The sequence below is a fragment of the Eucyclogobius newberryi genome, unplaced genomic scaffold (assembly GCF_026437365.1).
Source record: "Eucyclogobius newberryi isolate DKJ021-1_F unplaced genomic scaffold, fEucNew1.0.hap1 SCAF_14, whole genome shotgun sequence".
In the NCBI taxonomy this organism is placed as follows: domain Eukaryota; kingdom Metazoa; phylum Chordata; class Actinopteri; order Gobiiformes; family Gobiidae; genus Eucyclogobius; species Eucyclogobius newberryi.
This window is the reverse complement of record NW_027315768.1, coordinates 13148881-13174765: the sequence shown is the minus strand read 5'-3', so window position 1 is coordinate 13174765 and position 25885 is coordinate 13148881. Positions and strand designations below refer to the sequence as shown.

The window sequence follows — 25885 nt, the reverse complement described above, 5'->3', positions numbered from 1 at the left end:
TAGATCACAGTTATGATTTATTTGGCCCATTCATTTCAGACTAAGAGTTGTGTAGGCAAACATGCCAGTTCTAAGCCCTAATTTGTTCAACATTTTAAAAACAAAACACAAACACTGTTCCGATCAATAATAGAATAATTTCATAATCAACTACGAGACATCTTCCTGAACGTATCTACTTGTTTGCAGCTCAATTCTGAGGTCTTTGCCTCTCTTTGGAAAGCCTTGCAGATCCCAGCCGGCTGTAACACATTGCAGTGATGACTAGACCTTGGCTCTTGATCGTCCCATCTGTTCTGACCCCAGCCTCACCCCAAATCCTCTCACTCAACTGCTCCCCTTCTGCTGGACTTCCACTCTTGTTGTTGATGTTACATTTACTCGCTAAAGAGTCAACTCAAAAATATGTTGCAAATGTACTTTTTTGTCAGTGATCGCGTGGGCAGTGGTTCTCCACCTGGAGGTCAGATGCAGTGGTAAATGTAGATTACTATTTGTTGGACGACCAAATTACTGCATTTTCCAGAAGATAAAATTAAACTAAAATTATTAGAAATTGGTCTACTTTATCACTTTGCGGGTCTATTTTGTGTGCTTGGAGTCGTGAATGCCAGCAATTGTTACTATTGTTACTATTGCGGCCGTGAAAGGCCTGAAAAAGGTTGAGAAGGACTGGCATAGGGAACAGTATGTCCCAGTATGTCCTCAGTATGCCATCATGGTCAACATCTAAACTACTGTTTTTCAACCTTTCTTGGTTTGAGGCACACTTTTCTGGATGAAAATATTTGCGGCTTATCCACTACTAGAATATTACTAAATTCCATTCCTCTGTGTCTTATTCTGCATCTTTTAAATTAGGCAATGGTTATTAGTTTTGGTCTGTTTTAGTCAAATGCAAATCTGAACCTGGAGGAGCAACTTTTGGAAAGGCACAGTGCACAGTGAGGGAACAGATTACATATAAGTTATAACTGACTAGAAGGTGGAGGCGTAAAAGATACATACGCTCAGCACAGACGTGGGCAGTTTACAGATAGCGCACTGATATGGAAAGAATCAATCTAAAAGTGATGTGTCCATCCCGGAGACACCTGTCATGCTGCAATGTCAGATTAATATGGGAAAGAGTGTCTGGAATGCTATGTATGTGGTGTGTAATTTCTTTGTGATTTGAATGCATTTTTCCTGTTGTGTGAAGCACTTTGAATTTCCTTGTGTATGAAATGTGCTCTACAAATAAACTTGCCTTGCCTAGAATGTATTTCCATAACATAATGTGTAGGGCAAATTAATGCTCTACAAAATGAATCAAGTATTAATTATACAAAAGAAAATGTTATTTTATTTTGCAATTGTCTTGTGGACCACTTTTTTAGAACCCTACGTACCCTATGTATTGCTCTTGAGTCTTTTTAAAAAAACAATTGATAAAGCACAAATAAGTACAGGGATGAGGGCAGTATTATGGGTTTGGCACTCGAGCTGCTCAAACATGCAAGAATCAAAATACAACTTTGAATAAACTAATGATGAGAAAACATTGTCGTAACAAGGTTAAAGCTCATTCAAGTTGATTATTCTATGTCCTCTTTAACAAAATTATCCAATCTCATTTTGGCTTTACATTTGATTTAATAATCTCTTCTTGAATACAGTAGTACAGCCTTGACACCAGCACTTGTCCGAGGCTCACCTTCACTCGTGTGCCGATCTCTCAGGACAACGTTTTTGGAGTTAAAGCAGTAGCCCTCGATCTCGTGCACAGACGACGCCCGCCTCATGCTGCTGATACTGCCTCGGGGGAACGTGTTGGACAGGGACGTGCACGACTGTTGCGGCTCGACCTGGTAGAGCTTGTCCCACAGGAGCTTGGGTGAGGAGTGGTCCACCGGCTCCGGCCCGACTATGCTGGCCTGGGACGAGTGGTGGCTGGAGCTGATGAGGGCGTGCGTGTCGTTGGCCTCCATGGGGCTGCAGATGCTCTTGGTCGGGGAGGGGAAGCTCTGAAGGGCCAGGCAGTCGTCCGTGTCCTTCGGGGAGTCCACCATCACGGCGTCCGGGTCCTCCTGGGGTAACGACTGCTTGGTGTTCATCAGGCTCAGAGCCGCCTGGCGGAAGCGGAAGAATCGGCTCCTCCCTGTGGATTTAAGGACAAAAACGTTAAGAATGACTTTGATTGTTCAGAATAGAGTTGATAAAAGTATCGAAAAACAGTTACTAGTGTCAAAACTTGCAAGTATTGATTATAGAGGTGGAAAATATGTTTAAAAAAGAGTATAATATCTTGAATGTTGTTTTGAAGATATTCACAGTTTGAATTAAAAAAAAAAATCTATTCATATACATTTTGCATCCATTTTGGTAATTTTATTGTCCATTCCTATTTGTCAGATAAACCTCAACTAATAGATTTAAAGTCACGTTTTAACACATTTCTGTTGACAAGAAAGACAAAAACAGTTCTAAACCAGGGATGAAACCAGGACTTCATCAAGGACAAAAGCAAGACTAAAACTGGACTAAAACAGGACTTAAACCAAGACCATGATTGGTCTTAGTCCTAATGTAATGTTCAGCTGCAGCGCTGACATTTATACAACAACAAATTACATCGTACAAAAGTACAGCCGGCATTCTGATTAATGATTAGCATTGATTAGCATTCAAACATAATGGACTCTAAGAAATCTAACAACGGGAATATGGCTTGTGTCTGAAACGTTCTGTGTGTATAATTATAGTGCTGCACTAAATATGTATTATGTTTTAAGTGATTTGGGGCTTTTAGTGCTTACATTGATGAACATTTTTACCGGTTATATGTCTGTGTGTAAAAAAACGTTCTTTTTGCTGTCAGCCCTGTGAGACATTCATTTACAAATACAGACAACTTTCAGGCAACATTTGTGACATTTTTTTGCATGTATAAAAAGCAAGAACAAAGAATAAACAGTCCTCGTTTCCAACCAGCCACAACTGAATCCTATGATTGATGTGAGATGTACATTGGCATAAACTGTTAGCAGGTTAATACATATATGTCTTGCTCATGGACACAACAGCAGCAGGATTGCAGGTATGGAACCATCAAACTGACTGAGGCTTATCCTTTTTGATTGAATGCAACAGAATTGAAAATCTGCATTTATTTTTGCTATAATTTTGCTAAATCAACAAGACCCATTACTGGATATTTACAGTAAAAATGGTTATAGTGAAAGACTCTTGTTTGAAACTGGAACACAGTACTTAACTGTAATCTTCTGGTCTTAATATCATTTGGGGAATTCTTTTTTCCTATTGTAATATGCCAAATGGAACGGCACATTCTTTCTTATTTCTCACTTAATTGGTCTCTATGGGGTTTTAAGCACGCAAAATCTTACTTTTGATACATAACTTAACATTCTTATGTAATTGCAGAGGCACACATGCAATACTTGAAATATGTCCCATCAAACGTCCCATCGCTTCTTGGTTCTGCTTGGGTCTATTATAGGCGCCCGGAGCAGGGGCGTGTCCAGACTTTTTTTTTTCCTTAGGGTGGCCCAAGGGTGGCACCAAGTCGAAAAATGTAAAATCCACTTAAATGAGCTTTTAATCTTGTCGTAACTGGTGTTTTCTCGTAATTTGCTTACTCAAAGTTGTATTTGGTTGATTCCTGCATGTTTGAGTAATTGTCCTGCAACTGAGGCTAGAGTGCTCAGATAAATGTATGTCTTGACCTACCTCCCCTCTCTGCCCACATCCCGGTACTTAGTTGTGAATATTAGAAGGGAAAAAAAGACGGAGTGAAACATGTTGTATTCTAAAATGTCACGTAGCCACTTTTCAAAAATAAAATTATGCTTTCTACGGTGAAATGTCGCTTTTAAGTTCTGCCGTTTTGAACAGAAAGCTTTATCTATTAATAAGACATTTAGATCACTATTGCAGTTTACAATGAACTAACTGTAACATGATGATCTACTTATGTTATAGTTCAATAGTAAGTACCAGGGAAAACTCATGTCTCCTTATAAAATGTAAAATCGACTCTTTTGAGTTTTAAAACCACGTTCAAAAACATACATTGAGTTGTATTTTGCTTCATTCACGCTTGTTTCATTAATCCTGTTTGCGAGGGCGTCTTCTCTGAGACTCACAAAAACACTCACATTTCTCAATCATAGGTAAAGATCTTCTGCACTGTTTTTACGTCCATAAATCGTTGCAAGACTAGTTCAGAGCATTTCTGTCGTAAAATCAAGCTCATTACAACTGCTTGATTATATTAGCACGTCGGGAGAAAACTGCGGTAACTTTTATTCCCTCATGGTAATTTCCTCGGCTGCCAGTAGATGGAGCGCTAACACCAAATCCTGATGACTTAATGTCTGACTTGTATAAAGTAATATGTGGTTTTCAGTGAATATATTATTTTAAGTTTGAAAACGTTACTAAAACAAAGGTACTTAAAACTTATATTTTGATTTGTAAATATCTGGATTGATTTCCTTTTTGTTATCATAATTTGGCGCAAAATCATATGTAAAATTACCCAAAAATGATTCTTTACACACATTATTGACTTGAGTCGGTTGTGAGTAGGTTTTTCAAGGATAATCTGAAGAATAACTTTCTCTGATTCTCAAAAATACAGAAGAATTCCCAAGCAAATAGTTGTCTACTGATTGTCAAATGCCAAGCTGCCTCTGATCAGGCTCTTTGTTCACGTTGCTGACCTGGGTTTCAAATTGCGTAACGTGAATGAATAAAGCATCAAACGCAACAGTGATTTAGCTTCCATTCATTTGTCAAACCTAAATCCACTTGGTTTGTTTATTTCCCATTTTACCTGAGCACCATCTGTTCACATGCTCCAAAAACAGGAGTGTCAGGTGCAAATAACAATTTACTGAAAGTTGAAAAATGACCAAACTACACACACCAAACTTTGAATAAAATGTAGCCTTCCCTACAGCCAACATTCACTGTTTTTTCTGTTTTGTTTTGTTAATATTTTTTTATCTTACAATTGCAATTCTCCCTTTGATGTTGTTGGCATGATTCTTGCATTGGGCCAAACACTTTTTCTGTTAGAATATGTTTGGAGTGAATGTGATTGGAGGTGGTTAGAGAGGCCAATGCAATATCACCTACATGGATACAAACAGGCAAAGGACCCTCCACCTTTAAGTCTTTGATTATAAAATATGAAATGGACACATATTCTATAGCTATTTGTATAGTTGTTGTCCTTTAAAAATGCGAGAACTTTTGCTTTGCAGAGATAAATAATGTATCTACTGAAAGCACATGTTGTTTTTTATCAGTCAGGTGTTCCCACATCAGGATTTGTGTTAGAATTTCTACTAGTGGCAGCAAAATAAGTTACCATTGGAATATACAAAAGCTAGCTTGTCCCCGACACTTAACCCTGCCTCACCCCCAGTGTCTGTGTACACTGGTGTGAATGTGTGTGTGTGAAGCAAATATAAATGTCAGTCATCCAGATACATGTGATGCAGTTACAGTGAAACAACAGATTGATAGCATCTCTCTCTCTCCTTGCATGTCCATAAAAAGAGAGAGAAAAAGCAAAAGAAACACCTTATTTACAAAACTATACTACAGTACAGTAGACAAAATGCATTTTGCTTTTTTAAATGATAAAATCTGCATTACTGCACAAAAATTAGGCTTCACTAAATTCTATTTTTCACAACACTCCATTCAGCTTGATATTGTAAGAATATATATCTAAACCAATTTATACCGTGACATTGTTTAAGTCCCTCTTTCATATTATTCCAAACCACAGACAGAAACACTCAAATGTCTCCTTGTGGTACGAGCACAAGCCAACCAAAGAAAAGTGCCCCTTAAAGTTTTCTTTCTTTTCAAAATGTCAATTTAATGTATCCTTTTGCACTTTTATTAGCACATTTTAGTCCCCATTAATGTTTTATTTTCTCATATATTCTTTACATTTTAATCAGCAAAATATATAAATGATGACCTGAGCAGTGGAGCCGAGCTCACAGAAACATTTTCTTCTTCTTCTTTTCAATGGGGAATGATGGTTTATTCTTTAGAGTACATACTGCAGTATCATGGTGTATTCACATATCACATGTGTTCTGTCACCTAACACATCCAACATACATGTACATCCTCTTTCAACTTACTGTCCACATCACTCCCTCCATGCAACTACAACTCACAAATTCATTACAGCTATAACAATAGAGCACGTCCATTAACAACGACCCTTGTGACCCCAGGATCACAGGTGAGATGGCAGGCTCGGGTCAGCAGCAGCAGCAGCAGCGGCGGCAGCGGCAGCGGCGGCGGCGGCGGCGGCGGCAGCAGCAGCAGCCTCAGCCTCCTTACATAATGCCAGTGCCATCTGTTTCTATTGTCAGGCCAAATGTGCTGATGTTACAACCGTCCCACTATAGAGCCAGAGCACTCAACAAGTCCCCCCCCCACTGGAGCCAGGTGACACCCTGAGCTGACAGCAGACACAGAGAGAAGACAGGCCCACCGCTAATGAAGGCGACACCGAGTTGAACTTAGATCGTGTGTACCACTAGAGATGTGACAATATCCTCATCTTTCAGCACAATATTATCACAATATGACTCTCACGGTATGATGTTTATTGTAATATTTTGAAGAGATACGCCTTTTCCTTATAAAAAGCCTTGAAATGCTTTTGGTATGAATAATTATGGTTTAACATAGAGCTAAAAAACAGTTATGTCTTCATGTTATCTGCACTGAAAGAAAGGATCATGGTATATGTTGTTCTCTCTGTTCTTTGGTAGCTGCCCAGAATATTATGACGAGACCTTTGAGGATAGAATATCACAATATTGTGGTTATTGTTACATCTCTAGTAACAAGATCTTGTATTCCAAAAATAAACATCAGGAACACACACACAAGCACTAAAACGAGAAGCAGCGAAAAGCAGAGCAAGAACAATAAAAGTCTGCAATCTCAGACCACTGCAAATGGGAAAACCACATTAAAGATTGGGACGGAGGACAATAAACACCACCGCTGCTGGGGGAATAGAAATCTAAAAATGTGTTTGTAGAAATCTGTGTGATATGGAGATAGAAATGTAATGTCACAGGATCTATTATTGGTGAAATTGTGTTTCACTCATTTGTTTAATACAGCTCTATGCTCAAACCCACTTTTTTCTCATCCACTTCTTCTATTGGCCTCAACAACGTTCTGCGTTAGTGATGGGTGGAATTAACCAATTACAGCAAAGTCTGAACTTTCAGAAGAAGCAGATGACTCCATTTACTTCAAATTATAAAGAAAATTAAAATGAATCATAATCACATCAAAATTGCAATCTGGCTTCAGGAAAAAAGAAAAAGAAAAAAAAGTGTATAAACCGAGATGAGGGGGCATTCCTGCTTTCTCATACTTGGGCTCCTGTTCTTTAAAAAAGTGTCCCTGCAGGGGGCGCTGTCGTCATTCCTCTCCTGGAAGACTGTAAATCAGCCGGAAAAACACATCACAGCAACAAAACGTGACGCTCCTGAAGATGACTGCAGACAGGCTGTCGAAACATGTCAAGGTCTGAAAACGAACACACACTGGTCTGAAAGAGGAAATAAATGTACCAAGATCTTGTGAGATAAAAATGCAGATGAAAAGACGAGGTCAAAAATGATCATGTTTCTAATGTGAGAGTAACTGCTGGTGAGTTACATCTCTTTAGATATAATTATATAGATAGAAAAATATTAAATAAGATAAACAACTGTGAGGAAGACAAATTATGATAAATTATGTCAACATCTTCTGTCTCGTCTCTTGTAACCAGTTGCAGCTTTGCATATGTGTGCAGCTTTGTCTTAGCAGTAGGTCAAATTTCCTCCTGGTGGAACTTAATCATGAATGAAAAAATAAAATGGGATCGTAATCAGCAAATTGCAATAGCTACATGGGGGTCTAACAAGTACAATGCCATTTAACAGTGTTGTTTACACCTCGATATGTTCTGAAAGGCATAACATTCTTGTATAGTTCAATGTAAGTAAATTTGGAATAGATACAGGTATAAAGATAGTTGTTTTTTCTATTTTAATTGTTTTGGTATTCACATGATTCTCAGTCCATTCCATTCTTCTTCCAACTCCTCATCTCCACTGCTTCCCAGACATAAGGGAGTAATTTGCAAACTAATCCATCTCATAGCCTGACAGTTGCCACGGAAACCATATAATCAATAAAGTATTGGTCCAGAGCAAGGCATGGATTGACTGGTGTCTTAAGGTTAAGCACTGTCTGAAGAGTGTTGGTTAGAGTCCTATAATGGAATATATATGGCAAAACATGAACAGTTGAGGTAAAGTGAATCCTGTTCAAATAGAGCTCAAGATGTAGTGAAAAATTGGTCTATTGTATGTGGTACTGTAGAAAAATTGCACCGTTCTGGGAGGAAATGAGGATGGTGATTATTATTATTATTATTACCGGTAATTATTTCTAAGCCGTTTGATTTGGACCTTGGGCTATTTTTGTTCGGCTTGTCATGAGAGTCATTATTTGCACAAAATGTGAAAAAGTGTTCATGGACATGTGCCTCTTGACTGCAAATAAATGTCTTCACTGTGTTGGAAGAAAAATCATCGACCTGCGGGATGGACCATTGGATGCAACATGCCATCTGTGCTTCTATTGGAAAGAATTACTTATACATATAGTGATTTGGAAAGCATCGGTTTTTGAGTGTTTTGGGGCCTACTGTGGTGTTTGGTCAAGATTTTTAAGTTTTAAATTATAGTATTATAGATAGTCGACATCCAAGGGAACATCCACTAACAGAGCTCTGCGGGTAAAGCTGTCCATTCATTTCAATGTAGAGGAGCCAAAGTTCAATAACTAAAAGAGAGAATGCAGACTTTAGTTATTTTGTGCTAAATACAGAAAAAGACATGTGGTCCAACACCCTGTATATTTGTATAAATATTCATGAATGCCAATCTTAGCTTCAGGCTAAATGCTACTGCTGTATTTTATCTACAGAACAATCAGAATACTTTTATGAGGCAATGCCACATCAAAAACTTTCCTTAAGACGCAATTAAGACTTCACTTGAAAGAGCCAGTAGTCCGTAGTTAAAATACATATAATTCACCAGAAAACATACTGTATGTTTCCAAGGAATCAACAGAGACCACACCCCCCACTAGCTAATGATTATATACATATGTTGGGTTGGTTCTCTTTTTAATGTGTAGAGGGGACTGTGAGTTTGAATTTTTAGTATAAAAATAGTGCGGGGGGAAATAATCTAGACTTGTCAAAACTCACATAAAATGTATCTGGAATTTAAATAATTTTTAGTAGTTTTTTAAAAAATGTTTTTGCAGTGTGCGGTGAATTTCCAAGTATTTTCTTATCACTCTGATGATGACAGCAAAAACGTCACTTTCCACCGGCGCAAGTCTCACCACCAAAATAACTCTCTCCAATTAGCGCTGGGGTAAAATGGAAGTTTAGGGGAAGTAAAATACAAGATATAAATAGCCAATCAGAAAGTCAAGCGTACATTTTCTGCAGACTAATCTGCCATTAGCAAGTGTGATGCTAGCCGCGGGGCATGTTAGCGCTCGGCTGGACTGCATGTCTGCTCCTGTGGCAGCTCTGGGAGAGGGATTACTCACCTCCAGCTCAGACGCCGTGACACCTGCAGGCTCATGGACCACTGTCAGCACAGTGCTATAATTAGCCCCTCAATGTCTCTCAAAGTATCACTGGATCATATCAAAATGCACTGCAAGTTCTGGAGTGGGATGTGTACACAAGCGGCAGTAGAGGCATTGTGTAAACTCATCTCAATTTTATAATTACTTTTGTATTTTGTATTCATAAGAGACGTAATTTCAAGTGGTATTTGCAGATGAAGCTTCATTATGTGTTACAATATTTACAAAAGCACTTTTCATCATCTGCACTGGACTAAACCAAGTCCATTGTTGTGCAGTTACTAAATACATATAGATCATTCTCAACCCTCGTCACGTAAGTGACGCTCGTGGGTGGCAAAAAGAATAGAGTGCACGGCTACAACAGTGTCGCCTTTTCTCCTGAAACTCATCTTCTGTCCCCCTGTAAAGTGTGACTGTTGATAAAACAGAGCAAACACATGAGGCTCTGTGTTTCCTGACCTTTCATTGGTTAAACAGCATCATGTGATCACTTGCCGACAAGAGTTGCGGTGCTAGGCTAGCTGTGATGGGTGGCTGCCCATGAGTCCGAAGGTTCACTGGTCCGAAGGTTCACTGGTCCGAAGGTTCACTGGTCCGAAGATTCACTAGTCCGAAAATTCAGAAATTTTAAGGTTCACGAGTCCAAAGGTTCACTGGTCCGAAGGTTCACTAGTCCGAAAATTCAGAAATTTTAAGGTTCACGAGTCCAAAGGTTCACTGGTCCGAAGGTTCACGAGTCCAAAGGTTCACTGGTCCGAAGGTTCACTAGTCCGAAAATTCAGAAATTTTAAGGTTCACGAGTCCAAAGGTTCACTGGTCCGAAGGTTCACTGGTCCGAAGGTTCACTGGTCCGAAGGTTCGTCTCCGTGCAGCGGGCTCTCCTCCCTTTGCCCTACACACTGGCTTTTGAGACTTTTCTAGTGTTGATGCACTTTTTATGATTAAACTCACGTATTTTCCATAACCGACTTGTTTCTGTACATAGCCTGAGCTCCTTATCGTATTATTAATGAATGAATTAACTCAAATAGCCCAGCAGTTTCGGCCGCACGCTCTGTAGACACTCCTGTCTTGGCCAGCTGAATTTCCTTTTTGACTACCAATCCTACGGTGATCGGACCACGCGTATTTCTATACTTATAATCATGTCATCAATGAAGGCATAGAGTGGAGGATTCTGTTCACGCATTTTTCTTATGATCAAATGAGGGCATAAAGCGGAGGATTCGAGATGTTCCCTTGTTATTTTCATATACACAGTACAACTTGTGGTGCCTCCTCTGAGCAGCTGGTACATTAAAAGTGACGAGCCCCAGTGCGTGTCTTCGTGCTTTGTGCTCATTTTACAGGCTGACTACATCCCGATGCCGTCTGCACCTTCACTGTAGCCCTATGAGGAACTTTCGGACCAGTGAACCTTCGGACCAGTGAACCTTTAAAACCTTCGGACCAGTGAACCTTCGGACTAGTGAACCTTTAAAACCTTCGGACTAGCGAACCTTCGGACTCGTGGGGGGTAACCCTGTGATGCTAACTCACTCAGCTGTGATGCTAACTCACTCAGGAGCCTCTAAAATGGTGTGGACAGAGGTGAAGTTGGACACACTTCCCATGGATTTATCAGAGGAAAACCTGTCACTTGGAGATGTGTCCAAACAGATGAGGACGTCAGACACAGGAGGAAAAGAGGGGCTGATTTGAATAGTGAGCGCCATCATTTATGTGTGGTGCGCTTTGGTTGTAAGTGTGAAAGTAGTTTGTGTCTTTTTTGCATTATACATTTGGTGTTTAGGCAGAAATATAACTATGTTTGTACATCTCTCTCTCCTAAAAAGATTAATGCCGTTTCAAGCGTGTCCATTCATTTCGATTAGCCGCTGGGCTTCATGTCAGTTCACACTCAGCTGTCCCGGAGCACGGCTAAAATCATCTTTAGTACATGCTCAAGTGCCTGCTTCTGAGCTCTGGCCATGTCTTTCTGCAGAACACATTTTGCAATTCACATGCAAGTCCAGTTGCAACAGCTCCAATCTACGAGACTGAAGCAGCTACAACAGTTTTCAACTAGAGGTGACTGAGACGGACGAGGCATCACTGAAAATAAGAGGAAAATGGGCTAAAATTGTGTCCTCAGCTCTAAATGAGAGAAATAGCTGTTTAATTGATACATTTTTTCCACCCATTACAAAATAATGTGACGTCACTGAGAACATTCTATATAAAAATACAGTACATATTCAGAATACACATTTTGAGTCATTGTATTCTGGTGTTACTTGTAACCTGTAATAACCTGTGGTACATTGTTCATGCCCATTAGGCTTTGTACTGCAAGGAATTAGTGAGCAAATTGGAAAACACAGCTCTCGCATTGATGAATAAATGCATGTCATTGTAACCTAATGAGAAAGTATCATACGTTTTCAGCGTATAGTACACTGTAATGGTATATGTTACAAAATACATTTAATGCAGGTATTCAGTATTCTGTAAGTATTCTGTAAGTATTCTGTAAGTATTCTTCCCATTACTGGCCATGTCTAAACTAGGAATGACAATTTCAGACAAGCGTTTTAATATGTAGAACTCAGTTTAAAGTTTACATTTTAAACTCATTCAGGAGCATTTCAGAACATGTTTGTACAGGTTTTGCAGATATTTTGTTGTTACTTAAATAACTGAAGTCTGCAGATTTTGTAAATTGCGACCATTCACATTGCAAGGATTAATAAAACTAATACCCTTTTCAACAACAACAACAACAACAACAACAACAACAACTGCACTCTAGTTCTAAAGTAACACTAAACAATGCCAAAACTTGGCCGAACCAAAAGGTCAATGTATCAATCCAAGCTCGGACAGTTCATGTTGTTGTTGTGTCCTTGGGCGAGACACTTCAGCCATATGTCTGTGGTGTGCATGAGTGATGGGAGGTGCAGATTGGCAGCCTCACGTCTACCCAAGGGCATATACAATGTAAAATGTCTTTGAGTCTCCAGAAAGCACTGAAATGCACAATAATAATAATAATACATATAGGTCTATTATATCATGTGCTGCAATGCTTTTGTTAATTGGACAGAAGAGGAACAGGTCAGCTCATATTATGGTCACAACCTCATCAAACCATGGCATACATTAAATGCTAATCAGATACTTGACGACCAAAAACTGTGAGGGAGAGACATGCATAGAATTATAGCATATAACAACCCAAAACTGTGAGGGAGAGGCATTCATACAGCAGTAGAGAATAACTGCCCACAACTGTGAGGGAAAGGGACTCATAGAACAATGAGTATAACGGCCAAAACTGTGAGGTTGAGGTAGAATAACCCAAACATGAACCTGTAAGTAAACAAGGACAAGTTCCATTATAACTCCTCCCTCAGGGCAGGACTAATCTAGCTCAAGAGAGTATAAATTCTAGCTTTTCAAACCATGACCTTCAAGTTGGAAACGTCTCGATTTCAAAAACAGTGTCCAGATCACTTTGGAAACATTGTTGGACCAGAAGAATCGCACCAACATTGTTCAACTTCTACAAGTCAACCAGGAAGTGCCAATGGTTAATTACCAATGTATAGTGTTGTATGATAAATATAAATATCATATTTATATTGTGGGAGAAACTCCTTGAATGCTTGTAAATGTTAAAAATGTGATGTAGTATAGAATGAAATAAATGATTAATTGTAAAAAAAAAAAAAAAAGTTCATTTTTCAACTAAATCTAAAAAGTTAAAGAACTTTGGTTGGGGGCCCACTGCAACACAGTTCCACAGTGTCAGCAGTAATCAAAGAAGAGTTCCGAATGCGTGTTGGACTGTGAGATCTGTTCTTTTATTTCATGTGTAGATTTCAGGCCATGTTGGCGAAAAGTCCAGTTTCGGGGCCAGAGAAATTCTTATCAGCTCAGTGCAGATGTCCCCACGTTGGCTTATCGACTCAAGACCTTTAGTGTGTCTTGGACTGGTTCAAAAGCCAAGAGTGAAGCAGCACATCCAGCTCTTCCAAGGCCATAGTTCTTTGTCACAGATGGATGCTTTGCCTTGTCCAGATTGAAGGAGACTTTTTACGCCAACTGGAGGAGTTAGTGGACCCTAAGACAAAAAGATGTGCACTTTCTACACCACTTTCGCTTGTCTCTTCAATTGTAAAAGTTGTTTCAATAAAATACAACATCAAAATAGGTGTGAGTTTGGATTCATTTGGTTTTAAAATGTCACAAACAGTCAAATCAGTTTTGCTCTGTTTTAAGCAGCTCTTGGGGTCAAAATGAGACCGCTGTGTTCTCTCTGCTCTGGGGTCTGAAAGCTGTGGGAAGTGCTCATGAACATATCGCTGTGAATACTTTGGGTGCTCAGTAGTCATTAGGTAAGTGAGCAATAAGCAATGAGACAAGCACGTGATGCCATAAGGCCAAGTTACAGGTCAGTTCTGTGGAGAGGCGACCCCGCTCACAGTAAAAATGCATGTTTTTCACGGTTATTGAATAAATGCCAGTGTCTTATGCTAGGCTGGAGCACAAGTCTGAGTGAAAGTGGTGAGCAGGACGAGACGGGAGCCGCAGAAGAATGCACGGTTTGGTCTGAGAAAACACCAATCACACCAGAGAGGCAACAACAGATATTATTAGAAATGGACTGAATTCTGTCATAATCTACGTCCTTGAGTGCACAATGTCTAATCAACTGAACATATCTCATATATTGACATGATGTTGGAAAGTCACTGATTGGAATAGAATTGCATACTGTATAATCAAAAGTGCTATGCATACAGTATATGATATAACATCAAATATATTGTTTGAAAAATGAGAAAGATGCAAAAAGAGCTTGAATTCAGAAGAAAGAATTTGGACAATTTCAGGTTTATTAAAAGATTAATTAAGTATAGTGTACAACAGAATTTTCTTGCTCTTAAAAATAATAGTAACATTTAGGGGATTTCCTCAAGAAGGGATGAATTATTATTGTATCGTATTGATTCAGCTTTTGGAAAAACTAAAAGTAATTTCCAGATTGGATATTCATGATTACGTTATTTTGCCCCAAAGAAAATTTGTCTTGGACACAAGCCTTTCGACATTTTGTACGTTTTCTTCAAATGGCAGGAGGTGTTGTTTTTCATTTCAAGCTAAATTAGTGTTGTGAAAAAATTGTAATTGAACATTTTTGGTATTTTTCTTAATAATACACTCTCCTTTTTAAGCTAAATGATTCTCAAACTATTCCAAAATGTTGCAAAACAAGTAACTGTGGTTCTGTTTGCACCACAGTTCATTTTTTTTCTCTTAGTTTCTCATTTTTCTCAAGGCAGGTATCAATATGAAATGGTGTAGTAGCCTTAGCGGTGCAATAACCTGGTGTTTCATGCTGGATAAGACATTGTACATTCTTCTCTTAGCACATCGGTGTTGTTTTGTTTGTAGGTCACACACTGACAGTCCAATCACATTCCCCGGTGCTTAATTAGGAGAGCAGATCCACAGGGCCATTTCACAAAATTATCTCAATTACACTCATCCTCTCTAACTGTCCCTGTTTGAAGCAAAGGTACACGGCGTCACTAAACACAATGTGACAAATGAGATGATCTTTGAGGTGGATTTCAGCCCTTAGGTGTGAACTCATTATACTCATTTTATTACTCACCTCACATTAAAAAAAACAATTATACGCACGAACGGCCACAACTACAAGGGCTGTCCTCTTTTTACACCAATAATGGAAGGTGGAGTGGAAAGCTTATTTTGGAGTCATATGAGCGAGTCGCCAAATAAATATTCTAGTTGCGTTATGTTTATGCGTACCAAAAATCCAGATTTTTGGAGTTATTGAAATGGCAGGTAAATAGTAACATAAGATGTGAGTAATCGGATTTATTTCTGGTTGTTCACACCAAAGAAAGTTTTTACTTTGTCTTTCAAATACAACATTATTTAGTGTTTTGATGATCAGATTTATTTTGTGCTGTGAACACACCAACAATCAGATTTCATTTGGGATATCCGATTTTTAATAGCCATATACTTTTACTTACTGGTTGTGATAATATATGTATACTTTTTGGGATAATTTTCAAGACAGTTAAAAGGTGAATTAAGAACTTTGTAATTGCAGTTTGCAAATTCAAAATATGAATCCAAACTTTTGAATTAGATGCAATAATTAGGGATATACATATTCAGGTCACAATATAATGGCAAGAACCAAAAATCTCTAACTCAATCCGCCCAACCTGTTACAAAACAAAACAGAATTGAATTTTTTTTCCATATTTTTTCTTTATCGGACTAAAACCTGAAAAACCAGAGACGGCCCCATTATACTGATTCATTTTAAAAGCCAAAATACATTATTACAATTAAATCAAAACTAAAGAAGGAAACTATCATGTAGAAAGTTTGACATTATGTATTATTAATTCAGGATTTCACTGTTATTTGGTTTGGTCATGGTGTGAGTACTTGATGTGATGTTTACTCTCACAATAAACAGGACACTAACATTTGATATTGTAACTTATGTCATGACAAATCGAAACTTAATGCAGTAAATGATGAGAATCTTCACTGAATCTGCTTGTCTTTGTTGACCATTGACTGTTTCATCGTTTGATTTCCGGTTGGTTAAATCTATAATTTTGTAAAGCCCTGTGAGACGACTGCAGTTGAGATTTTGGGCTTTACATAAATAAATTGATGACAAAGTTGCAGTTTTAGGAGGTCAACATTTGAACACCATGACCACTGGATCTGATGATGTGGGATGTGTGTCATGTCAGCGCTAACAATACATGTGATGCGAGCTGACCGCTAATGGCTCGTCACGTGGCCAGTACTTTGGAGAGGGACAAGAAGAGTCTAAAATATTTTCACTTGTTTTAAAGACTCTTCCCTAAGGCTCGGTCACTGTATTTAAAAAAAAACAAAAACAATTGGACATACCCTTGCCGGAAGTTGTTTGCGGCGAGTAGAAATAACTAGAACCCAAGATGTCGCAGTAAGTGGAATTGTTATTTGAATCGTCACAGGCAGGAAATTGCAAATAATGGTTTTGTTTAGGTAAAATACTTTGTGTATATAACTTTACAAAATGTTCAGAAAGGCATGTGTCTTTGCAGTTCTTTCTTGTACAAGCTCCTAGACATAAATGTCTTCAGGGAAATTGCGAGAAAACATGCAATTACACCTTTTTACAATGTTGAAATATGTGGTACTAATAATAAAATAAAGTGCAAATAATAATTGATTCACTGTTTGATTTCAGTCGTCATTCTTCTAAATTGTGCAGTGTGTAATGTGAACTGAATGTTGATTTTAAACAGAAATATTAGAAAAAGTGGAATAGACATAATATCAAGATAATATAAAATAATCTACAAATTCTGGTCCCACTTTATAATAACTACAACTTTATTAGCCTCAATAAAGCATGAACAAAGACAGTTTATTGAGTGATTAAGTGCTTCAAGGGTTAAGGTTAGGAGTTAAGTTTAGGCTCTTCATGAAATAGTTACTTAGCGTGAACCATTCTAAATTAACTATGTGTTGATTCTGAATTAAGTCATTGTTCATGCTTTATTAAGGTCATAAGTGTGGTTATTATGAAGTGTTAATTCGTCTTACAACAACTCCCAGATGTGTTTAAACTAAAATGCTTCTTGAGTAAAAAAAAAAATCTAAAATTGAATCCACGCAAAAACCCCAATATAGTGTTGCTGTTTGGTTGGTTTGGTTGGTTTGGTACTCACTCTGGTCGGACTTGGTGGGCGACGTCGGGCTTAACCTCTCCGTGGAGTTATCACTTCCCTCTTCCACCACCTCGTCAAAGTTGAGAATGAACATCATGACGATGCCCTCCTCGTTCTTCACCGGGATTATGTGAGTGGTGCACTGGAAGTCTGAGCCTGAAAACACACAAAAACAACACGTGAAATGTTTTTGTGGAGTCCAAAGCCACAGCTGCAGTCACATTAAAGGGATTTATAAAAGTGCTTCAACAGATGAACCAGTATTCTTAAGAAAAGAGAAGTGTCCCAGTCAGAGCATCCTTTGACCTTAAACCCTTCGTCACAGCGAGGAAAAACTACAATATCCCCTGGTGAACACAAATATGTCACACGGTATCTTAGTTCATCTTCTGGACACCTTTCTGAAACCTGAAATGGTATAGTTATAATAAAATTCAACACATACAGAAACTAGCATCTACAGACAAGGCATTTCTAAAATACATTGACTTGCACATAAAACACTATACACTTTTCTGCAGTCACGACTTTAACTGGAACACCATTTGCTGACACAATATTGAATGTACAAGTACAAGTTGCAGCAGAATCTTGCAGCCCAAAGCTCATTCAGCTTTCTGCCAGAATAATTGGCTCGAGGAGTAAAAAACAGAACAAAAACACAAACAGCTTTTACGTCACATGTTGGTTTTTGATTTGTACTCGGACTAAAGCAAAATCCCAATTATCAGTCAAATCAAGATTTCTTTTGAACATGTTTTCTTCAGATCAGGGATAAGTAAAGTCTTGCAAATGCTATGAAACGTTTGAAAGTTCTAGTCAGTAGAAGTAGTAACAATATACACATATCTGTAACTATGAAAAATCACCAATGTAATTCAGTTTAATAGTGAAAGTGGAAACGTTTAAATATGGTTTTGTCCAAATGTTTACAAAGTTATGCAGAGTAAAGGACAATCGTTAATGAAGAATACAGAAAATAGTTGTTTACTGTAAAGAGTATCTGTTGTTTGTTAAATCTATAGAACTTCTCTCAGCTGAGTCGTATTTTGCATAAACATGTGTGTACTTTAGACCCCATTTCTGTTCAGAGATGGATTGTTTTTCCTGGCAAATAAAGCTTCTCCTTGGCCAGGATTTGTACTTCTCTGTCCTCAAAGGAGTGCTGGTTAGTGGCTTTGAGATGAAAATGCAACAGCAGATTGAACAGAAGAAGCTACTTAGACGAATGTCAAAACGGATTCACTATTCACATTTATCCATTTGGTTTTTGTCAGTTTTCTTGAGCTATAGCACCTGGATTACATAGACAAGCAATACACAAAAGGCAAAAATGTGACGTTTTCGCAATTGTTGGCTTCAATCCGTAAGTCTGAACTATTGCAAATCTTAACATCATCACATTTCACCGTGAGGGTCAATCTTTGTAGTTTCCAGCTTTCATTTCAACTCGCCCCGCGGCTGTTGAATCGCCTCATATCCGACTCACACTTTACACTTTATTAGCCAATCCACCAACAAAGCAGAAGATGATCAGACCATGATGCAAGACTAAACCCGGTACCGTTGAACCCAGGCTGCTGGGGGTTAAGTGGAATACAGCCTAGAGCCAGAGCCGCGCTGTGTGCACCTCTGCGCTCATATCCGCCCAAAGAAAAGAAAAATGAGGAGCGGGCGGCATCTTGAGAGGCAGCCGGGCGGAAAAACCATCCTCGGTCTAAACTTAGTCTGAATATTACACAGCGCTCTGCAGCAGGACTGGTCTGCTCAGCGAGGGCCAGTGGGAACAGACGCCGCGCTGAAAATTTAAACAAGCCAGCTATAAATAACAACAATTAGAGAGGCATTCAGCATGTTTTGGATGAAAATTGTTCATTTTGATGAAGAGAATTGGTGAAAAACAGATGCTATTATAAAATATTTATGACAGTTGGAAAATGTCAGCATGAGAATGAGGATTAGTTGGACGACATCACTAAATGAACGACACAGATTAGATTAAAAACCCAGAAGTGGAGATTTGAAGTGTTATTAAAGTGGATGTAACTGATTTTAATAACCTGGCATCAGTTGATATTGGCAGAGGCATAGCTACCCAACAGGCAGACAGAGGTATCTGTTCTGTTTCCCAGGCAACTGCTGGACCCCTTGATCAGCAGGAGCCATAGGGCAGACCTCAGGCTCCAACAGGCTCAATACAGTAATTAAATGTCATTGACAGCCGGGTCTCTGCATTGACTGTAGTTCTAGACTTTGACCACAATAGGTGGGATTTCTTTGACATATTGTCCTTATTCAACAACAGCAATAACTGAAATGATTGTTGCAAAACAGAACAGATTGTAGTTTCTGTTAACAATAGCGTGACAGCAAACCTCTGCTTAGCCTCTAAAGGTTGTGGAAAGGGATTTGAAATTGATGGCTGTGAATAATGAGGATGTTAGAAATGAGTTAGGGAAGTGAGTACTAACTTTGGACCACTTGAAACTAACTCGATTTTAACACTGAACATGTCAGATGACCTGCCGTGCCAGATGGAGCTGTGTCTCACTCTGAATGGAGTTCTTCACGTGAATTAAAAACCATTAAAAACAACAACAAAAGTCCACACAGTTTCATCAGACTATTATTGCCACAAACACTCAAATCACCGCCAACAAGACAATTTGAAGCAAGCAGCTAAACCATTCTGTAGTATTTTGTATGCAAAGAAACTGAAGCTTTCATAAAATGTAATATTTTTTAATCCAATCCAATCCACCTTATTTATAAAGCACATTTCTCAAACAGTTTCCTAAGTGCTGTGAACTGTGCGCAGCGACAAAGTGACAACCATAATACTGGTAAACAACAAAATTGGAATAAATGCTCAGTTAATTTGACTAATTCTAAAGCAATAAAAGCAGTGCAATTTAATAGAATAAAATAAAACATAACTAAACCACACAACTCATGCAGTGTTTTTAAGCTTTCACACAGGTTTTGAGCATTTTAGGTGCTTTTCACGTCTTCCACATCTGTAAAATGAGTCTGAAATAGGAACAACAAGAAAAATCTTCTTTTGAGCCCATCTGGCAGCAGGTCAGAACCCCACATTAAGACATTTACTGGTGCTCGTGACCCGTCCTCTGCTCAGTCGGCGTGTCGGTGTCTTGGAGGCGGAGACACAGATGATCAGCCGTGCTCTTCAGGCTCACTGACACCAGCAGCATTCATTAGCAGCCGAGTTGGACTAAATATATCGCGTCCTGGTATGTCCGCCGCAGATTTGAAAACCCCTCCAGGTGCTCGCTGCCCTGTCACCATGACGATACCGAGACGTGACTTTGACGGATAGGAAACAATGAGGCAGTGAGTAAGAGCCTGTCTCACAAAGGCCTGCGGAATATTGGGGTCGAGCGCGGGGCGAACTATGTAAACAGTGTTCTGTGGCTGTGTGCAAGTGATACAATCTGAGCATCGAGACATTCTTTATTGTGTTGAACAGAATTCACAAATGTGTCGCATTTGGAGTTTGAACGGTGCCAATTAATTAAATATGCCTTGAGAGTAGAAGAAGTAATACTGTGTAATGCAGTTTTTATACATGGAATTGCATAATGCACTTAAAAACTCTAGAAATGACATTTTAGCATTGCAAATTGTAACTGACGGACTGCAAACAACATGCTAATGCTAATGCTACTGCTAATGCTACTGCTAATGCTACTGCTAATGCTATTGCTTTTATACAAAATAACTATGAAAAGATTATTTAATATGAAGACAAAATGAGTATTTAAAGGGTGAATGAATGAGTAAATGCTTTAATTAAAACAGCTTTTAAATAGTGATTGAATAAATCTATGAACAAATGTGCCTGTTTATGAGTGAAGTTAGGTGCAGACAATGTTACTTTTGCAATGCCATAGTCACAGAGGTGTGGTCTGTACAAGGGTCATGACATACATATACCACAGCAAAGTTTGATATAGTTTTATATAATAGTCTCACTGAAAACAGAATACTGAACAGATATTACATATAAACTAAAGCATTTAAACAATAGGCTCTTTAGAATGTTCTGATTTATTGTGTATTGGGACTATAAGGGGACAGTGGGGAGGCAGCAGGTCAACATGTAAAAGTAGTGAAGTGGATTTAGAAAGCAAAGGGACAGTCAGTTCTGTCAAATCAAATCTGCTTTGTACAAATGCTCAATGTTTTGCTAAAATCCTAATTCCTGTATCCAAAGTGATCATAACAAGGACGGCTTCTGAACTTTGAGCTCTCAGTCACGTTGGCTCAGAGGATTTTAAAGGAAGGTTATGTAGCTCTTACTGGTTAAAAAAGGAATCACAATATCTGTATTGCTAGTGCCAACTACTGCAAATGATGGGTTTTAGTCATGAGCAGCAGTGATGTTTAGAGGGTCTTTTGGGACCCTTGTGTGGACACAGATGGATCAAGTTTATTAGATGATAAATACAAAAATACATAAATACATACATATAAAACATGTGTGCGATGCGTACTTTTGTCACAATGGTACAATCTCAAACTAAATGTTGATACTGAGGAAAAGACTCAGTATCAGAGAATAATCAGTACCAATTTAGGTATTTTTTTTAGACTGTACTTTAGTAGACTGTACTTTTCAACATAAAATAATTGTGCTTTCTGTTTCCATGTGGTCTTATACTAGTTCTGATAAAGCTTAAAATAAATATTTGAATATGATTATCTGGTATCTGGATTTCAATACTTTTGACAACCCTTGTCATTTGTATTTGATTAAACCAAGACATAAGTGACATGATAAAGCAATAGATTTAGCATCTACAGTTTACAGCAACCAACTGAAGAGTAGCTTATTTATATGACGCAATATGATTTCATAAAGTTGCATCATGTTTTCAACCAGTAAGACAGTATATAAAACAGGAAGAGAGAATATGCCAAATAATATCAACTTTTTCTTGGCGCCTAAATATCACCTTTCCCCCCCTACACACCCAATTTTCATTCAAAAGTGTTTCATAAGTAATAATTGACTGTGGATAAGATAAGATATAAGATATTCCTTTATTGCACCACATGGGGAAATTTCATTGCTGCAACGCAGGTAGATACAGAGGTAGATACAGAAGAAAAGAACGGATCACTTATAGGAAGTTTGAAAAAACACTTTCAGTAGAAGATCTCCTATAAACAAAAACTCCCATAGACAAAACCACCCATTTCCCAACAAGGGATGGAGGGGAAAAAATAATAAAGATAAAAATAAATAAATAAATACATAAATACCATTGCATGTGATCACGACAGTAATTGCACATGAATATGTGTCACGACGGCACATGGATTGCACATGAATTTCACAGTAATTGCACATATGACGGAATTGCACATGGTTAGGTCAGTATTGCAAGTGTTAACGATGCTTATCTGCAGCAATTCTATTGTTTTCTTTGAAGTGTACCACAGTATGTCATAAACACATATCTCATCTTCAGTTTGTCGATAAAATCCATAATAATTTTAGTTGAACAGAAAATATATGTTTTATTTGAACTATAATACACAAAAATACTTGACAAAAATACTTGAATACACAAAAATGTATGTACATTTTGTCATACTTTTAGGTCGCATTCACAATACAAATTGAAGCGGACTCGGTTTGTTTGGGGACCAAAGTTGCATTATTGTGTCTCTCTGAGCTGGTCCGGTTTGAGTTCACACTACGCATTCATCAAACCCCCTCATCTGTAGAGGTGCTGTGTACAATATAAGCCATAGAAGTGATTCTGAGCCTCACGTGCGGCTCAGCGCGGCTCACTTCCTGGTGACTTACTGATTTTGTTCGGATCAGAGTTTGCACTTTCACAATTACCCAAACCAACCAAACCAGCAAGGCGAAAGAATCCTGATGTGAATCAAAAGTGCACGCTTAGTCAGCAAAAATATGACATTGACGAAAACTATGACAACAATATTTTACTACCTGAAATGAACACTGCTTACCCCTAATGCAGCGGTCACATAAGAACACTCTCGCCTCTCAGACTTGGGCAACATTTCAGAAGTTTATCCAAGTTAGTCAGTCCAGCCTGTCTGCACCCTGCGTTTGGATACAGTTTTACATCTCACTGTTAAAATATCAATAGTACTGTTTTCTGTGTAGTTGCTCTCTGGGTTTATGGTTTGATTTGAGACATTACAATCCATGCAGTATTAGTTACAGGTCAGATCTGTGGAGAGGTGGGCCCCTCATAGTAAGAATGAATGTTTTATAGATTTTATTTTCCAGCATACATCATGTATTATATAACATGTTGTATTCAACATAAGACCCGGGGTCCAAATCAGGCCCTCCAAGACATTATTCCAGCCTGTTTACCGGTTTAATTCTGGTTTAGCACTAGTTTAGACCTGGTTTGGTCTTGGTTTAGACCTGGTTTGATTCTGCTTTAGACTGCTGTCTTGATTCTGGGTTGGTTCAGACCTGGTTGGTCCTAGTTTAGTCCTAGTTTGTGGTTATGCACTGGTTGGGCAATTTTGCAAAGCAATGTTGATAAAGAATGTTATTTCTCACAAAAATATATCAGTATTTTATTGTTTAACTCATAAACACTTGAGGGGATATTTTGTGTGACCCAAAACAGTGAGGTGTTATGCACCAGTAAAGTGACATAGTGCACCTTTAAAACAGATGCATTATGGAGCTGGAGGCACAGAACATCAGCCATTTTGCCTTTCAAATACACTTTCTGTACCATTTGAACTGGAACAATCAGCGTTTCCCTTAGAGCATGTCAGATGTTTTGTCGTGCATTTTGTTGGACATGCATTTACCATATGTGCCATTATGTAACCTTTCACACTAAAGGTTAAACGGTGCTGGACAGGGCAAAATGACAATATTAACATTTCTCAATATGTGCAAACCGGTGCTGACACAGTTGCAGCCTCAGCACAACAGCAATCCCCCCGTACTTTCCCTCATACTCACACAACTTTGCATTAAATATGAATTAGCACACCAAGCACCTTACATACATAATAGATAGGATTGTAATTGCCCATTGTGATTTCATATTGTTCAGGTTTAGGGTATTAAACATTTTGCATGGATATTATCTAAATAATCCAGTGATTTATTCATTTTATGTAAGAAGATAAGACAACTTTGTTACATGGGGCAGAAAATGTACATTGCGTAACATGGATGTAATTTTCTAGATTTGCTGGGCAGACAAGAAATAGCATTGATGACAGCAAAAGAAGCAGCAAGACCACTCCAACGTGTAATAAAACTGTATTCATAAGGCCATGCACAGACAGTCAATGCATTCTAATGAGACTTAAATGCCACAAATTAATGATTACTGGTGGATAATACTAATTTAGTTTTTGCACCAAAATCAGATGTGAAATTCTGTTTGAAACGACAAATATAGAAGCAATTCAGCAACATATTTTGCGTTTTCTCAGGAATTTCTTCATATGGTTCATACTTTTTATATTTTGATTTATTGTATTGTATTTATGTGTTGCTTTGTAGTTATGTTTTCAAGTTTACTAGTCACAGCACTAGAATTTCTAAACAGAACAGTAGAAAATGTCTTCAAGACTAGATCAAATGATGAAATGATCAAAATATACCAAAATAGTGTGATCAGAATATGTGCGTTGTAAAAAAAAAAGGGACTCTTTTGGCTGAACTGCAGAGGTAATTTTGGTAATTTTTTTGACTTTGAAATAACGGTATGATGCATACAATTAATGCTCTAAAAGCACTCATATCTACCATGCGTACAGGTAATTTTTTTTTAATGAAATATATAAAAAAATCCATACTTTATTCTTTTGCTTCCCAATTCATCTCACTTCAAAACCGAATCTTACAAAGGCAAAAATGATTTAGAAAATATAACATACTAATAAACCTTGTAGTTTAAACCTCTATAAAACTGTTCTGCAAATGCATGTGATTATATTGGCGTTCATATTTCAGACTTGACTGAATTATGTACAAATACATATTTTGTAAAAAAAAAAAAAAAATTGTCCAAAAATGGTAAACCGAATAAAAAAATGAAAATAATTGTAATTGTACTCTTCCAAATACAACAGTGACTCTAAAAGAATGATTCATCTTGTGCGGTAACACACAAATCCAACCTAATTTTTGGATTATCTGATTATTATTGGATTATTTGATTATTCTTGATTCTGATTATTCATGACCATGTAATGTACCTATTGACTGGTTTTAAGATGGACCACCATTACATAGTTTATGGTGAATCCCAGTTTTCCTCACTTCCTTCATTACAAAAGTTGGTAATCTACATATTGAATAATACTGTGAACTACTCATAGTTTGTCAAATGTATCAGCAAAAACAA

General features: G+C 38.0%; 1 protein-coding gene across 1 annotated transcript in view; it reads right to left on the bottom strand.

Annotated features, from left to right (window-relative positions):
- LOC140359428 (voltage-gated inwardly rectifying potassium channel KCNH7-like) overlaps window positions 1-25885 on the bottom strand; it is a 95154-nt gene that overhangs the window by 48170 nt on the left and 21099 nt on the right. The window contains exons 3-4 of the mRNA XM_072444355.1: window positions 17493-17648; window positions 1697-2140 (exon numbers count right to left, since the gene is read on the bottom strand). Of these exons, the coding sequence (XP_072300456.1) occupies window positions 1697-2140; window positions 17493-17648 (600 nt within the window). The remainder of the gene's footprint in view (window positions 1-1696; window positions 2141-17492; window positions 17649-25885) is intronic.